The sequence below is a fragment of the Sebastes fasciatus genome, chromosome 11 (assembly GCF_043250625.1).
Source record: "Sebastes fasciatus isolate fSebFas1 chromosome 11, fSebFas1.pri, whole genome shotgun sequence".
In the NCBI taxonomy this organism is placed as follows: domain Eukaryota; kingdom Metazoa; phylum Chordata; class Actinopteri; order Perciformes; family Sebastidae; genus Sebastes; species Sebastes fasciatus.
In genome coordinates, this window is record NC_133805.1 from 30,026,394 (window position 1) to 30,044,539 (window position 18,146).

At 41.0% G+C, this 18,146-nt stretch overlaps 1 protein-coding gene across 1 annotated transcript in view; it reads right to left on the minus strand.

Annotated features, from left to right (window-relative positions):
• The window catches only part of gad3 (glutamate decarboxylase 3), a 28,688-nt gene extending 10,542 nt beyond the window's left edge, over positions 1 to 18,146 (minus strand). Inside the window, exons 1-6 of the mRNA XM_074652219.1 lie at positions 17,924 to 18,146; positions 15,123 to 15,230; positions 2,954 to 3,060; positions 2,632 to 2,767; positions 1,433 to 1,523; positions 33 to 145 (exon numbers count right to left, since the gene is read on the minus strand). Of these exons, the coding sequence (XP_074508320.1) occupies positions 33 to 145; positions 1,433 to 1,523; positions 2,632 to 2,767; positions 2,954 to 3,060; positions 15,123 to 15,230; positions 17,924 to 17,945 (577 nt within the window). The 5' untranslated portion in view covers positions 17,946 to 18,146. The remainder of the gene's footprint in view (positions 1 to 32; positions 146 to 1,432; positions 1,524 to 2,631; positions 2,768 to 2,953; positions 3,061 to 15,122; positions 15,231 to 17,923) is intronic.

The window sequence follows — 18,146 nt, forward strand, 5'->3', positions numbered from 1 at the left end:
ATTTCTGCCGCAACCTTTCTTGTTTGTGTTACCTGGAGAGAAGATTCCGTCTCCCTCATCATCAGACCATCCCACAATGCTTTGCATCTTCCTCAAGAGAAACTCCTCCATGAGGATGAAGACAGGAGACACTTCGTATGTAAACCTGGTAAAGAAATGTATTGTATAACTGTACTATATTGTAAAGACAGAAAACTCACATTGTAACTGGCTTAATTGCAAAAATCTCATGTTTAGCTTTCTGAACTGCAGAGATGTTAAGTTATATTAGAAAATGCCCTTCTCTCTAAATGTTCAGCAGTCGAGGGTTACCCTGCGTAGTCACCACCAGAGTATTGCAAATATGTTTTAAGATCATCCCTAAGTGTAGGATAAGGTAGTGTAAAGAGTTACAAAATTACAAATCCTTGAACAAAATCCTCAATTTGAATAAAGTGATTCAGTGTATTAAATGAGTTCTTTCTTCTTCTTTTTTTTACTTTTTTCTCATCTTTACTGTTTTGTGAAATGGATAATTTTACTTCTTATTGCCACAAACAGGTATTTAAATGAAACCATGTGAAAGGCTTAAATGGGAAATCTCTCTTTAGTGAAACTAAATTTGTAAGTCAGGTTTCCAACCAAATGAAGTGCAAGTTTTTAATTTAATTTCGAGAAAATTTGCAAAAGAAAATGTGAACGAATGCTTGTTTCCATCCACTACCATTATGTAATTATTAGGAGATGGTTCCTTGAGACGAGAAGTAGGTGGCTCCAATTGTCCGGTTGGAAAACCATTATACCACTGCAGAAGGAGAGGGCGCAACAAGTAATTCAAAGAGTGCCAGGCAAACCTCGAACGGTGAAAAACAATGTAGATAACTGGATGTATTAATGTGAGGAAGATTACATCAGATCTGTGTCGAGACTGTTTTTGGTCTCTTCAGCGGAGCAGAAGCTTCACTGGACGCTGAAGTCACGTGCTTCATGTAAGTCATCATTTATTCGCTACATCTGTTGCCATTGTCGTTTGTCACGTTTAGCTTTTATTGATGCAACTTTTCCATCTCAGCCAAGTGTAAAAATGTTTTTGCAATATTTAAACATTTTTCTAATTTTCTGCGTTTCCACACAGGTTTTTTAATGCGCAAATTGAAAATTCGCATAAACGCACCAATAGACTCGTAGACATGTGAAATGTAACAAGCGGCCCCAACTAGACTCAGCTTTTCGTAAGGGGTAATAAGCCAAAACAGCATCTTTAACAATGCATTGTATTTCATAAGCTTGTGTTTTCTCATGTGAAATCTTGATCTGAAAAGTAACCACACTGTCAAATACCTGTCCCTCTGAAATGTAGTGGAGTAGTAAAGTAAATATCAAATGGATATACTCAAGCAAAGAACCTCAAAACTGTACTTAAGTACTTCAGTAATGACTTTCCACCACTTACATGTTAGTGTTGGCTGTAGAGGTTAACCACTCGCCTGCTACACCGATCACATCCAGACCTGAAGACAGCTGGTTGAAGAAACGGGGATGGCCTGGAATAACAAAAATCAGAGGTCATAGGTCAAGGTCAAGCAAGAACTAGTTAAGAGAGATAGAGGGAGTGTACGAGTGGTTGTTCCTTCCTGGTTTAAAGTCCCAGATCTCACTCGTTTCACACAGATGCAGAAGTTTGATGTTTGGATTCCTTTTTGGCCTGACTAAATCCCATTTATTTGAGTTACACACTGTGACAGGATTTCTCGTAGTGCTGCCATATTAAAATGTGCCAACATGACAGTCAGAAAACTTTCTACGAGTTATTTTCTTTGGCTTTACATGGAAGTGATGACATGAAACTGCCATAAATATTGCAGTTTAAAAGTTTTGTTAAAAGTTTTGTATCAAATTGTTGGTTGAATGTGTTTGTTTGTGTGTGCATCATGCTGTTGTTTCTGTTGTCATGTCCAGGCTGCAATCTCCGGTTCTGAAGCCAATGCGGAAGTGCCTTAAACCTGCATTCTCTCTAATAGCCAGCAGGGGGCGACTCCTCTGGTTGCAAAAATAAGTCAGATTGTATAGAAGTCTATGAGAACTACTTCTCACTTGATTTATTACCTCAGTAAACATTGTAAATATGAGTTTATGGTCTCAATCGCTAGTTTCAAGTCTTTTTCAATACAGCATGACAGGTGTACCTTGTGATTGACAGGGCACTACCACGGTGTTGTCCAGTCTGGGAGTTGTCCGTGTTGTCATCTTACAACTTTAACCCTTTCACAGTGTGTTTTCAGTTCATCAAAGTTAATTGTAACATTTAGGTCGCCTAAATATGTCTTATTCAGCGTTCTGTTGTACTTAGCTCCACGCTCTCGTGTCACTTCTGGTTGCAAAAAAACAAGATGGCGACGGCCAAAATGCCGAACTTGATGCTTCAAAACCGTATAGTCCACAAACCAATAGGTAACGTCACGGTGACTACGTCCACTTCTTATATAGCCTACAGTCTATGGTCATGTCTTATGTCTATGTAAAGCACTTAAATGCGATGCAAATTAAATGCATATCCATTCTTAGCACCCCTCTCTCGATGATGAAAGCAATAATTATTATAATAAAAATAATTATAAAACTGTGAATAATAACCAACACACACACACACACCTGTACTGACACCATACTTGAGTGTGTCTCTGCAGTCCACTAGTATCTGCTCCAGAGTTTCCGGTTGGTCCGGCAGGTCCAAACTGAATCCCTCCAGTCCCTCTTTCAGCTGGTGAGGATGGTGGAAGTCCAGGACCTAAAACACACAGAGCAGTATTTTTCCTTTATGTAATTTCCTTCTGTCAGCAGGAAACAGTGTGGTTTTATCACATGATGATCCGACATACTCATCATCGAGGAGAGTGTTGAGATACTGTACAGGATTTAAACACAGTAGTCCTACATTACATTGTTTATTTCGTTGATAAGAACTGTTGAGTACCTTGGAGCTCCTCTGACTTGACTTGCTGATGTAACTCAACAGGATGTTAACCAGCTCCTGCAGAAACCCTCTGGTCATTTCCTCACCACCTGAAGCTGGGAGCAGGTCTGTGCACACACACACCCACGCACACACCCACACACACACACACACACACACACACACACACACACACACACGCACACACACACGCACACACACACACACACACACACACACACGCACACGCACACGCACACGCACACGCACACAAACACATACATATCTGTTGAATGACAGTTGCCTCACCTGGGAGAAATGGCACTTTGCATAACCGTAACCATAGTTGCATTCTTTTTAATAGCCAGCAGAAAAGAAGAAGAAGAAGAAGTCTGGTTGTATAGAAGTCTATGAGAAAATGAGCCTACTTCTCACTTGATTTATTACCTCAGTAAACATTGTAAACATGAGTTTATGGTCTCAATCACTAGTTTCAAGTCTTCTTCAATACAGCATGATGTTCATTTAGTAAATTATGGTCCCATTTAGAGTCAAATAGACCATAAAGCAGGAGATGCTTTAGGGCGGGGCTACCTTGTGATTGACAGGTCGCTAACACGGCGTTGTCCGGTCTGGTAGTTGTCCGTGTTTTCATCTTACAACTTTAACCCTTTCACAGTGTGTTTTCAGTTCATCAAAGTTAATTTCAACATTTAGGTCTCCTAAAAATGTCTTATTCAGCGTTCGGTTCTACTTAGTTCCACCCTCTTGTGTCACTTCTGGTTGCAAAAAAACAAGATGGCGACGGCCAAAATGCCAAACTTGATGCTTCAAAACCGTATAGTCCACAAACCAATAGGTAACGTCACGGTGACTCCGCCACTTCTTATATAGCCTACAGTCTATCGTCATGTCTTATCTCTATGTAAAGCAGTTTAATATAATGCACTCTCATTCACACTTTAGCTGGCTCGGCCAGCGCTGCAAAAATTGCTGCAGTATACCTTTAAGACAGTTTCACATTTTGTTCTATGAGATACTTAGATTATCAGCAGAAATACAAATCTAAAACAATCCAAAGATTTATTAACAGTAGGTTTTTGAAGTGCTACAGTAATAACAACAATAATAATAATAATTAAAGCTGCAAGCAGCGATGAACGGGCCCTTGCACCTTCCCGCACGTCAGGGGTACTGGCGAGACGCCGGTCGACACACCCGTACATTTCAGTGACCATCGGACACTGCACGCACAAGTTAGACGTTATTTCCTTGCCTCTTTGTTTTTTTGGAGCAAATGTGCTCAGAAAGGACAAAGGGGTGTGTGATGTGGGGGTTGAGAATGTGTATGTTTATATTTAAAACTAATTCAAGTTTATGTATTTGATCTTAATGCGTGTCAGATAATGCAGTGGGTTAGAAAAGATGGTTAGTTTGCATGCAAGACCTTGTCTATGTGAAGCATAAACTAAACACATCAGGTGTGGCAAAACCAGCTACCTAAATATCTCTAATCTTTTAACTTTAATCTCATAATATTACAACTTTTTTTCTCATATTATGACTTTTTAACCTAAACTTATGACTTTTTTCTCGTAATATTATGACTTTTTTCTCGTAAACGTATGACTTTATTCTAAAAATCTAAGATTTATTTGTTTCCTCATTGTGGCCCTAATACTCTGTCGTACTCTTGAGTCTTAACAGTTAAAAATAAACCTCAGTCAAGTTGATCCAAGCTGTCAGACCCGTTCAGACACATTTTTCACTGATGTGAACTCAGATTACAATCAAACTGTAGATGAGATCAGGTGGCAGCAGCAGCAGGGCGGTGACTAAAAGCTACGGTTTGCAGTTTGAAGCAGCCTTCACTAAATTTACAGGAAGTCACATGTTTTAAGAGAAATGAGACGTTGTTTCCTCTTAAGCGTCACGTTAATATTTTAGATTATAGCTTCTGTGTACTTCTGTGTACAGTGAACTGTGCAATTATTTGTGCAAAAGACATCAAGTAGTCCGACTCCAGCAGCCATGACCTATGAGCAGGTTCTGAAATGAACTTTTTTCATTGCCTGCCACTGTGGCAAACAAGTACCTTTTTTTTTGTCTGCCACTCAGAAATGTTATCTGCCACTTTTGAAATCTCTGCGCCAAATGAAGGAACAAGGCAAAAGTGAGCATGGCTCAGATACTCCCGCTCACTGCTTGATCCCTACTAAAGTAACACCAAAGGTTTTGCCATTTTGGAAAAACTCAAAAAAGGTTTGGGCACCGTGGACTTCTAACCCCCAAAAGGCACAACTAGACCACACTGTCAACCATCATACCAAATTTGAAGTTCCTAAATTAAATAGTTTTGCTCCGGACACGAAAATGTGACAGGTGAACGGGGGGACGGACGGAAGGGCACGTGGAACGCTATATATCCCCAACTACTTACGGGGGTATAATAACATCTTAGATCTGATGTCATTCAATGTTCAATATATTTTACACAAAAAACATTATATGCATGGTAAATTACAATATTCGAATTACACCGTGGCTTCCGGGGAGCCCTATTTTTCAGGGCAGGGAGGGTACTGTACACAGTACTGTACTGTACTTTGTTATTGTCATCTATAGGGGTTGTTTGCATAAAAACACACAATTCAAATGATTATGATTATTTAAATATTTGCTTTGATTAGAAAAATCTTGGCAAGCTGTTGAGAGCTAGTGTTAGGATGTTAAACAGGTCATACTGTAATTCCCTCTCTATTATCTATTTTATATTGCTGTGAAAACATCTCCTTCAAACAACTGGATTTATTCAAGCTTCTCGCCAAAAACATAATTTTACGAGGTTACATTTGAACAAGACGATAACGTAATTTACCAATAGTCATTTTTCCTGAGCTTGAGTTTGAACGCCACATAATAATAACAACTGCCTAATGCCTAATGTGCCTAATGGCACCTCCATTAACATTAGTAGATCTGTTATTTAACCAAGCAGGACTGTGCTGCCCACCGGCTGCTAACAGGTAACATTACTAACTCTCCTCCTGGCCAACAGGTTTGTTGTTCACAGTGTTGCTGTCATGATAGCACTGCCTGTAGGCTAGTGTTTCCTTTTGTTTCCTCTGTTTCCCTGCCCTTTTGTATCTTGTGTGTTTTCCCTGGTTTGTCAGTGTGTCGGGAGGTGTGGCCTTCCTCCTCCCCCTCCTCCTGGGCAGGCACGGCAGGAGCAGCTGCAATCAATCATCCCAATCACCAGCAGTATATCTACCCCGGTCTTCCTGCAACTCATCGCCAGATCGTTCCGTCACCCACAGTGGTCTGTTACCTGCCAGCTGTGGCTGCTACCTACCTGCCTGCTCACTCCTGCACCCTGCTCCTGGATCAAACTGGAACCTTTGCTTGTTAAAATAAATATTATTTTGTTCACTCTCAAGACTCTCGTGGTGTGCTGCTTTTGAGTCCACGTTTTGGGAACTAGAACATAACAGTTGCATTATCAAGGAAAAAACAGGGTGCGTCCCTCAGGCAGTGTCTCCGGTCCAAAACAAACAGCAACATGATACAATGTGCTTATGCGTCATTGTGCACGCGTTACTGTGGAAGGGCATCAATACAGAGGAATCAGTAGTCACGGAGGCTTGAGATACCAAGGAATCAGACAATAAGGAGTCTGTTCTCTATTCCCTCCCCTAACATTTTTTACTGTCTGCCAAAATGGCGGATGGCCTGCCAATTTTACCCGCCAACAATTTACCTGCATTTGGCGGGTGGCGGTTGCTAATTTCAGACCCTGCCTATAAGTATATGTGAATAATAAGTACAATATACAGCTGAGTGAAGGCAGGCAGTTCAGAGGAGCAGAGTACAGCAGAGACTATGGTCCTGGAGACCAAATTATTAGGCTGAATGTTTCAGGGAAAATGTAAATGATATAACTCATATCAAACCCGACGTTCAGGAATTATCAGCCTCACATGTGACTGAATGGAAATGACGATAAATAATGTAAAACGTGTTTGTTGCTGACAGACAGACTCTCCGTCTCTCTCTGACTTTAATAGTATCATTAATAAAAGTTAAAGGGACTGTTTGTAACTTCTTACACGTGTAAATCATTGCGGGTCGGTGTCTCATGCGCGCTCACGTGTGGCTACGCTGTTCAGACAAGACTCCAACAGAAACTACACGGAAGCACCAAAACCACAAAGTTCTATATAGTGAAGCCCGTCTGTTAAACAGTGTTGGCTGCGGTCAGAGACCGTAGCTTTGGTCTCCAGGACCGGAGTCTCTGCTCCTTTGCTCCTCTGCCTGCTTTGCCTGCCCTCACTCACACACCGCGCTTGTTCTCACTCTTTCGCTCCACTCTCACATGCATGCGCGCACACTACACACTGCAGAAGAGTTAGTTTAGCTCTGACAATATCTAGTGAATGTACAGTGGACGTTTGTGCAGAAATAACTGCTGCAGCTCCTCCAGACCAACAGAGGTTTTCCGTGTCTTGTGAAGTGACGGGGCTCCACAGAGAGAAAGGTTATCGTCTCCGACCAAAACTCTGAGATCCCCTGTTCCCTCCGGCCGCGGGCGGGAGGCTGAGGCAGGAAAAGCCAACACTAGAATCAGCATTGATTCATGGGAGACCTTCGTCTGGTCAGCAGTGTCGGCGTTAGGGGCGGGCCATGGGGGTCCAGGCACGTACATGTCTTCAGGCCAAGACTCTTTTAAAACATGTCAAATTTGGGGAAGATTGGACAATGTATAGTCAATTTACAACAACGTCCTGTTTCCTGTAGGGGGCGCTATGACGTTCACTCATAATACCACATATATGTCTTCAGGCCTGGACTATTATCCAGCTTGTGAAGTTTGGAGCAGATTGGACTATGTATAGTCAATTTACAACAACTTCCTGTTTCCTGTAGGGGGCACTATGACGTTCACTCATAATACCACATATATGTCTTCAGGCCTGGACTATTATCCAGCTTGTGAAGTTTGGAGCAGATTGGACTATGTATAGTCAATTTACAACAACTTCTTGTTTTTTGGCGAAAGGCGGTTATTCGCCGCCACGCCACGGCAACATAGTTCGATAACTTTTTAATCTTTAGATAACTTTTCATCACAAAGGTCTTAAGATACTACTGACCAAATTTGAAGTTGATCGGGTTAAGTCTCTAGGAGGAGTTCGTAAAAGTATGCATAAAATACATAAATTACATGAAAAACACAAAATTCAATATGGCCGACTTCCGGGTGGGCGGAGCGAATGAAACCCATTGAGGAATATGTTTGAAATAATGAGTGGGATATGCATACCAAATTTCATGAATATAGGAACAACTTTGACCAAACTACGGCCTAAAGTCAAGTTACAACAGCCTCCTGTGTCTTGGCGAAACATCAAAATTCAACGCGCCGCCACAAGAACGCCGTTTCACGAAAACACAAAAGCTTGAGGGTGGCTGGCAGTATACAACCATTTCCTGTTGTCAGTAGGTGGTGCTATGACTTTCACTCATAATACCACATATATGTCTTCAGGCCTGGACTCTTATAAAACATGTCAAATTTGGGGAAGATTGGACAATGTATAGTCAATTTACAACAATTTCCTGTTTCCTGTAGGGGGCGCTATGCCTTTCACACATAATGGCATATATATGTCTTCAGGCCGGGACTCTTATCCAGCTTGTGAAATTTGGGGCAGATCGGATTATGTAAAGTCAAGTTACAACAGCATCCTGTGTCATGGCGAAACATCAAAATTCGCCGCGCCGCCACAAGAACGCCGTTTCACGAAAACACAAAAGCTTCGCAATTTAGTATCATGAAGGTGTTGAGATTCTGCTACCCAACTTTGAGATGGATCGCTTGTATCCTCTAGGAGGAGTATCGCAAAGTTCCATACCTAAAAAGTGACAAAATGGCGTCTTCGCACATCACGTATGATATCACAGTTCGAGTGATCAAAAATTCCTTCGCAATTTAGCATCACAGTAGTTTGAGGGTTATACCACTCAAATTTGACGCAGATCTGATAAACTCTCTAGGAGGAGTTCGTAAAAGTATGCATAAAATACATGAAAAACGCACATATTCCAATATGGCCGACTTCTGGGTGGGCGGAGCTAATGAAACCCGATGACGAATATGTTAGCAATAATGAGCAGGATGTACCTACCAAATTTTATGAATATAGGATAAACTTTGACCAAACTACGGCCTTCCACGCATTAGGGGGCGCTACAGAGCCCACTAAACACGCTGAACCCAAAAACTGTACGTTCACGTAAAGTTCACAGGTGTTTATCTTTTTGACAACTTTCATGAGTTTTCGAGTATCCCAAGGGCGTCAAAGGCATGTTCAAAGGATAAAAGACATAAGGGGGCGCTAGAGAGCCAACATGCCACGCCCAAGCAAAATTTCACTACTAAAATAAAGTAAATACTAGTTTGGATGTGTGTGTAAAGTTTCATAATTTTTTGTGCATCCTAAAGTCCTCAAACATGTGTTCGTAAATTTAAAAAAAACACAGGAAGTCCAACATGGCTGACTTCCTGTTGGCCGAAAAAATCTCAAAAATATTTAATCCAGGTATGAGGGCGTGAGTTATGACATACATGAATTTCGTGAAGATCGAAGAAACTTTCTCTGAAAAACTGCCTACATTAGGGGGCGCTATCTCGCCCGCTGGTGACACCCGAGCCCAATCACTCCAGAACATTGAATTTCCCACCAGTTCTGACGCATATTCCACTTTTGGTGAGTTTTTGGGGATGGCTAAGGTCCCAAAAAGGCAATCTCCGCGCGGAAAAATAATAATCCTTAGAAAAACAATAGGTTTCCTTGCACTTCGTGGCAGGACACCGTTGGGGTCCTGGCACTTTCGTGCTCGGGCCCTAATAATCTTTAGAAAAACAATAGGTTTCCTCGCACTTCGTGCCAGGACACCGTTGGGGTCCTGGCACTTTCGTGCTCGGGCCCTAATAATACTTAGAAAAACAATAGGTTTCCTCGCACGAAAATTCGTGCCAGGACGCCGTTGGGTCCTGGCACTTTCGTGCTCGGGCCCTAATAATAATCTTTAGAAAAACAATAGGTTTCCTCGCACTTCGTGCCAGGACACCGTTGGGTCCTGGCACTTTCGTGCTCGGGCCCTAATAATACTTAGAAAAACAATAGGTTTCCTTGCACTTTCGTGCCAGGACACCGTTGGGGTCCTGGCACTTTCGTGCTCGGGCCCTAATTAAAGCTGCAAGCAGCGATGAACGGGCCCTCGTCCCTGCGGGCACGTCTGGGGAACGCGCACGTACATGTCTTCAGGCTAAGACTCTTATAAAACATGTCAAATTTGGGGAAGATTGGACAATGTATAGTCAATTTACAACAACTTTTTTTTTAAATTTGGTCAGGTCCATCTTAAGACCTTGAGGATGAAAAGTTATCAAAATGGTGAGTGTTCACTTAACGCTAGGATATAAGTTGTGAGTGTGCAGAATGTTGTCAGGGTTAATGTGTTTTGAAGATTATACAGGAAGCAGACATTTTATGTTTATTGCATGTTCATAGCGAACTTGAATGTTTATAGCGCGTCATTCAGCAGACGTATCGGCAGTATGTAGCCGCGCAATGCTATTGTGCTGTGTTTCTGTGTTTCCAGAAAAAGAGTGAAATATATATTTTTTAAACTTATGCACGCCTGGAAGTCACTTTGTGTCAAAGTGTGCAACAAATATTGGAGGCACCGCTGGGATGATCAACGCCGTGCTCAGTGTGAAAACGTGGACGGGGATTGCCTTTCACTGACGTCGATGGGAGAGCGCGTCATCGGGGGCGCAGCTACATCAAACACAATGGATCTGGAGGAGCTGGCTGAGACCGTGTCTCAGAGACTATGGCTTTTGCAGCTGGATCAGCTCAAAGAGGTGTGTGATGCAGCTGAAATCCCGAGGGGAAATGTCACAACAAGGCGAGCATTGATCAGACAAATTACAGAATCCATGGACGATGTGATTAATGATGAAGAGGAGGACGTTGCAAGGCATCATCTAAAAAAACTGCAGAAATTAGTTGAGCAAATCATAGAAAAGACTGGAAATGTTCATAGTGAAGAAAACACAGAGAGCATAGCACAAGATAGCCAGAAAACGGCTGAAGAAATGAGTTTAGAGGAGAAATACAGCTCCAGCTAAATAGTCAAGTGCTGCAGGATGAAGTTAGGAGACTGAGTGAAAGAGTGAACAGTGCATCTCCAAGCCAAGTTTCAGCTCCACAGAGTGTGTTGCCTCCAGCTGTGAACAGGCTTCCAGAAGTGACAATAAGGAGAGAATTCAAGATCTGTGGTCAGATAGGGGAAAAGGGACAGAAGGACAGACTGTCATACACAAACCTGATGCATCAGATGGACAAAGGCCTGAGTAAAGGACACAGTGAGGCTGAAGTCATGGAGGCTGTGGTCAAGTCAATCAGTCCAGGTTTGAGTCTTCGTGATATGCTTGAGATAAAAAGTGACCTTACCCTCCCCCAGCTAAAGGTCATATTAAAGGGACACTTCAAAGAAGACAATTCTACACATCTATATCACAGACTAGGAAATATAACACAAGACAGTCGTGAGTCTCCTTAAAACTTCCTCTTTAGGGCAATTGAGTTAAAGGAAAGGCTGTTACTTGCTTCAAGAGAAGTAGAGCCAGATGAACAGTACAGTTCCGAGCTCATCCAGAAGAAATTCTTGAGGTCAGTTAGTACTGGGCTGTTAAGTGACCATATCAAGTTTCAGTTTAAGCCTTATCTCGATGATCAGAGGGTGACAGATGAAATACTCATTGTTAGAATCCCCGAGCGGTCATGGAGGAAATGAGGATCAGTCCACAACTGGATGGCATTTCATCATAGAAGCATTTATTTTTCCTTTCACACCCGTCACACATGTTGCCTCCACCGTAGTATTCCCCCCAAATGGACCCAAACTCATGGGTTTTATACTCCCCTCAATTGGCCCATACCATTTTCCCAAACACAACACCACACCAACATACAAAAACATCCACATTTATGTACATAAATCCATCCCCCACATATAAATCCTCTTAACAAATACATACACACCCAACTATCCTCAATAAACATCCATAAACACTACCCCTTCACAAATACACACAAACAGTCCCGCCGAACTCCCCTCCACCCACTTCCCACTGGTTTCGCCCTCCCGGAACTATTAATAGGGCGCGAGTCCCCGGGGATCTCTTTCACCCGCGCACCTTGGGAGACAGAAACCGGAAGTAGTAAGTTTGGCATGTTATTGACTGTTTTAATTAATTAATACCTCCGTGTGTTCATTAAGTATATTCAATAATCCATATGTATAGTATTTATAGTTACACATACTATATTACTCCCGTAACGGCGAGCCGTCGTTACACTCATCGACAGCATGAATGAAGCTGCTAGTGTTGAATCAGAAAGACAATCCAAGCAAAGAAAGAACACAAGCAGCAAAGTCCCAAAAGTAAATGAACTACAGACAGAACGGATCGACGAACCGTGCCCGTGTACGGTACGGAGCGTTCACACTAATCAATCGAACTGGATTTTGGGGACAAGTGGACTCGGATCCGGGTCCAGTTCCCTGATGTGAAAGCAGACTTATTTACATATAAAGACTGAAAGTGTTTCTAAAAATGAGCCGCAAACTGAACCAGTCTGACTGTAAACTGATCTCACCAGGAAATGGACACAATAATTAACAATGTGTGTGCGTGTAGATGTGTAATTAGTGTCTAGGTGTGTGTTGTTGCGTGCCATTTTTGGTATGATGTTCTTCAGAACAGAACTGGTTGAACCACATTTACCAGAAACAAAAAAGACTTTCTGTTACAGCACGTCATTCATGATTGTCATCACACCTTCACACATTCACTCAGCTGCTAAACTTCACATTAAATGAGGTGTTTTCTGAATGTAGTTTGGTCTGATGCTTCCGTGTTGGCAGTCTGCTGAAACATCGTGGTTAACGTGAGACGCATTCCTGTCCTGATTGGACCAGTCCGACCACATTCCAGAACAGTTAACAATAAACCTTCAGACTGACGGAAACCACCTGGACCTGGACCTGGTCCAAGATCTGGTGCTGGACCTGGTCCAAGATCTGGTGCTGGACCTGGTCCAAGACCTGGTGCTGGACCTGGTCCAAGACCTGGTGCTGGACCTGGTCCAAGACCTGGTCCTGGACCTGAGTTTCCTTAAACATGTGATCAGTCTAACATATTAAAATATGACACATTTATGTTGGAAATGTGATGAATGGTGGTAATAATATTTTCAATTGATGATTTACATGTGATCTAATTTATTCTGGGTTTAGACTAGATTTCTCAGTTATGATGAGGGTCCAGTCCTGAGGACATGTACATGCAATTCATAGTTTTCAGACACGTGACACGCGCCGCTAACTGGAGGGCAAAACAATGGACCAAGATGGCGGCTCACAGTGAATTATCCGTAGCAGGGGAGCACAAGCCTGTCAACTTTCCATCTGTTCAAAGCCACGAATATTTAGATCATCTATCAACATCAGAAAAACGAAGATACGAGCACAAACTACAGATTTTGGGGACCTGCGATCCATATACAGCACCCGCCGCAGTATTTATTTCACTAAAAACAGCGAAGTCGCTGCCAGAACTCCACTTTGGCGATGTTTACATTTATCTTGTGGAGACTCCCTCACCTTACACGGTCGCCAGGATGAAAGCCTACAAAAGTACGGACAGTTACATGTATTTTCGATCTGGATGGGTCAATAATGCTGCCGTTTGGGAGGTGAAGGACAAGAAATTCTTCATTGTCAAAGCAAAGGTGAGTTAACTAAAGTTAATTTTAGCTAACTATCTGACATTGATTCGTGTGTGGTTAGTTTCAGGGTCACTGTAGTCAGCGTTGGTAGGACAGTAGTGACAGGCAGTATTCATTTGGTATGGTTAACACAGTGTCTAATGACATATAAGTCTATTGAAAACTTCTTTTTTCGATGTCAGGTAAACCATTCCTACAGATTAAATGAGCCGCCACTGACAGCCTGGGTTGTTGTGGAGAAGGAGGGACTGGTGCGATTTGGCCACTGCACCTGTATGGCAGGTTTAGGAGAGGTGTGTTCACATGTGGGTGCCATACTCTACGCTTTGCTAGCAGCTGTTAACAAACTGAGTGGCACTGCATGCACAGATGAAGCCTGTGCCTGGAATGAGCCTAGTATGGCAGCCGTAAGGACACTAAATCGCTGTACGTTCACGTAAAATTCACAGGTGTCCATCTTTTTGACAACTTTCATGAGTTTTCGAGTATACCAATGGCGTCAAAGGCATGTTCAAAGGCTAAAAGACATAAGGTGGCGCTAGAGAGCCAACATGCCACGCTCAAGAAAAATTTCACCACTAAATCAAAGTAATTATTAGTTTGGATGTGTGTGTAAAGTTTCATGAGTTTTTGTGCATCCTAAAGTCCTCAAACATGTGTTCGTAAAAAAATTTAAAACGCAGGAAGACCAAGATCGCTGACTTCCTGTTTGCCGAAAAAATCCAGAAAATATTTAATCCGGGTTTGAGGATGTGAGCAATGACATACTTGAATTTCGTGAAGATCGAAGTAACTTTTTCTGGCAACCTGCCTTCATTAGGGGGCGCTATCGAGCCTGCTGGAGACACCCGAGCCCAATCACTACAGAATATTGCAATTTTCGCCACTTCTGACGCATATTCCAATTTTGGTGAGTTTTGGGGATGGCTAAAGTTGTTAAAAAGGCGATCTCGCATCAGAAAAATAATAATACTTAGAAAAACAATAGGTTTCCTTGCACTTCGTGCCAGGACACCGTTGGGTCCTGGCACTTTCGTGCTCGGGCCCTAATTATAGTAATATTTCCCAGCTTCTTCTTTTGTGATACAAAAATTAGCCTTTTAAAACTCACGGAAGGTGCATTCAGTTTGTTTCACAGTCATCCTCTGGTTTGACCCATAATAACAGAATTGCTGGAAGATAGGAATGTCCAGAACCCCTTAACATGCTGAATAATAATAAATTTGCAACTTGATTGTGTTGTTTAAGATAAACTTTGTACACCTCTCACACAGCCAAAGAACATGACGGAAGCCTCCGGTCCTGAGGAGGACCAAACCTGCTCTCACCTTTGCTGTAGATGCTGCTGAAGTCAGCAGGCGTCTGTCCTCTGTCTCTGACTGCTGCTGAGTCCTCCTGCTGTTTGTCCCTCCCAGCAGATTTATCAATGATTCTGTCTGAAGGCACAAAACATACATGTTTGTCAGCAAATGCACTGCTGATGTCTTATAAATGAATAGACTTAGCAGGTTGCAGACATAGGAATAGTCACACTAAATACAATTGAAGGCACTTGTAAGGAAAAAGGCTATAATAGACTTGTTGACACCTTTCCCTAAATGTGTGTCTGTAGCTGGCTACAAGCACAGAATGTAAACCATAACAACATGTGAGAGAAGAACAATAAAGCTAATTCACTGATTTTACAATAATGTACAATGTACAAGCCTCACATGTGCAGATCAGGTCTCAGAATTAAAACAATACTGCATGAAACTGTTACTGATGATACTTTAGACAGTTGATCAGCAGTAAAGTGCTGTTTTTTAAGAATGCATTATAGTTCAGTTAAAAAACGGCCTATGAGTGTAATTTAACAGGTTTTCTTTTGTATTAACAGTAAAGCACTGTTTTTAGCAATAACAGGTTAATACTGTTGAAATCCTGCTGTAAATTAACAGCAATTGTTTACAGTGTGGTCGTCCTCCTTTTGACAAAACCCCTGCCATGCTCCACTCATCTCAACTAAAGAGCCAGGGAGGTTTTCTCTCACTAATGAATTAGACACACATTATTTTATGTAAGATTTATCATTAGTTTGTGTGAAAGAATAAATGATGAATTGATTTATCTTTTAACCAAAAATATATGAACATTTTTATGTAAATACATGATATATTTGTATTAGGTTATACTTTTATAAAAACAACCTGAAAATGTATCACAACACTCTGAATATCAAATTTAGCACCTTTAAGTCAAGATATCAGTGTAGCCTGATCTATCTATCTATCTGTCTGTCTGTCTGTCTGTCTGTCTGTCTGTCTGTCTTCTCTCTACTACTCTCTCTTTCTCGGGCACATCAAGGGCATTAGTGGTCAGGAAATTTATCTCTTAAACATTTTGCATATTATTCAAATGGATAGAAGTACAATGTTTTATAATGAACAACCACCAGCGCTGCTTACTGTAATATGGACTGAAGTTCATTGGAAAGTTACAATAAATGAGTGTAAATTAACATATTAAAGCAGGTCATTGAATGCAAGGTGCTATCAAATTCTCATGTGGTCATTAACCGATGTTTCAACTGTAAAACAAAGTCAATCCTTTTTTTTTCACATTATAGATTTCTAGAATGTATGGGGGGGTTATTGTTAGAAACAACACAGTATTTCTGGATGTCATGGCACTGTGATAATTTACAATCAGCATGTTAGAATGTGAAATGGCTGTTGGCTGTTATCAAGACCCAACATGTCTGTAATGATCTCATTCTTTCACTGAGGCATTCTTTTAGCAGACAAATAAACTGTATGCATCAAGCAAGTGGAAACACCTTTTTGTAAACGCAGAAGCAACAGTATTGCATTTATGTAGCTAACTGCCAAAGTTTGAACAGTTTTGGTTGTTCATGTGATATTTCTCTTTTTCTTTTTTTCCTCTGTGCTTTTCTCACTGGTTTAAAGTGGATGAGGCTTATTTGGAAAAAAATAAAAAGGTGATGTCATGTACTTTCTTTACATTTGACTTCAAATTTGATGACAAATGGACAGTTGATTGTTTGGTCACTGTGAGTCAAATCCGATCACACCACACCCACACAGTCATGATGAAGTAGATTAGCACAGTTTCTAGGTGTTCAACTTTTTACAGTTTTTCCTCAATCGCTTTGGCTCGTTTTCCAAAACTTTTGTCTTAACTTTCTCTAAACTTTAAGTGTAATAGTCAGAGCTGTTTAATGGGATATCACAACTCTATAGCATGTCTGCTAAAGGTAGTAACACTTCATTCATGCTTCTAAACCAGTGATTGTGTCAGTATGTTGGCCGATGACTCCAAAATGAAAAGTTGTTTTGTCATGGTGTGAGCTGTACTGCTCATAATGTTTACATGTTTTTTCACCACGGCAGTCAACCCTGGAAATGTTTATTATATGCAAATATCTGTTTTGTTCTACTTTTTTTTTGTTGACACTCACATATCAAATATCTGGGAAAGGTCAATACTGTACTATACTGTAGTACACAGAAAAAAGGATATGCATGCACATGTGTTTGTATACAGTAAATATATTTATGTAGCAATGTGTTACATGTACTGTAAACAGAAAATACAGTGGACAGAAAGAACCTGCTGTAGTTCAGTAAAAAAACAAAACAGTAAGTAACATCATGTCATAGATATTTATGCGATAGACAGACTGACAGATTTTGATAATTGAATGGATCATTTTGCATGTGATGGCTCAAACTATGAAAGAATGTTTAGAAGTTGTGAAGAGGACGACAGTTTCACTGAGAATCAACTCATCGGTTTTGATCAGTAAGATGTGCAAAGTGGTTATTGTGTAAATTGAAGAATGAATGACTGAGGAATTATAATCTGTTGTAAACAACAAACTAATTGTTCAGAGATTTGAATTTATTGTTTTGAAAAAAAATAATTCTCATTTGAGAATTGATCCGAATGATAAAAACTGGAATAATGCTTAAATGTTTTCAGGTATACATACTGTATGTTGTTGAAGACATGCTTTCAAACAGTGGAGCAAAAGGGCTTAAATCACTACACTATACGTCATATTTCTGGTTAATTCACATTTACACTTTACTGTGTATTATCTAGAGTGTCATCAAACTTCTCTTACCTGACAGCTGTAAGAAATCCATATCAACGTCAGTTCTTCGAATTTGTTTCAAAGCAATCTAGTTCAGTCCCACTGTAACTATTCTTATATAACAGTCAGATTGGATATATCCCCAAAAATATATTTCATTGAATCCTCTTTTGCTATAAAAAAAATAAATAATCCTGTCAGCCTGATAGTTGCTTTAAGAAGTCTGTGATAGTAATTCATCCAACGTGAGACA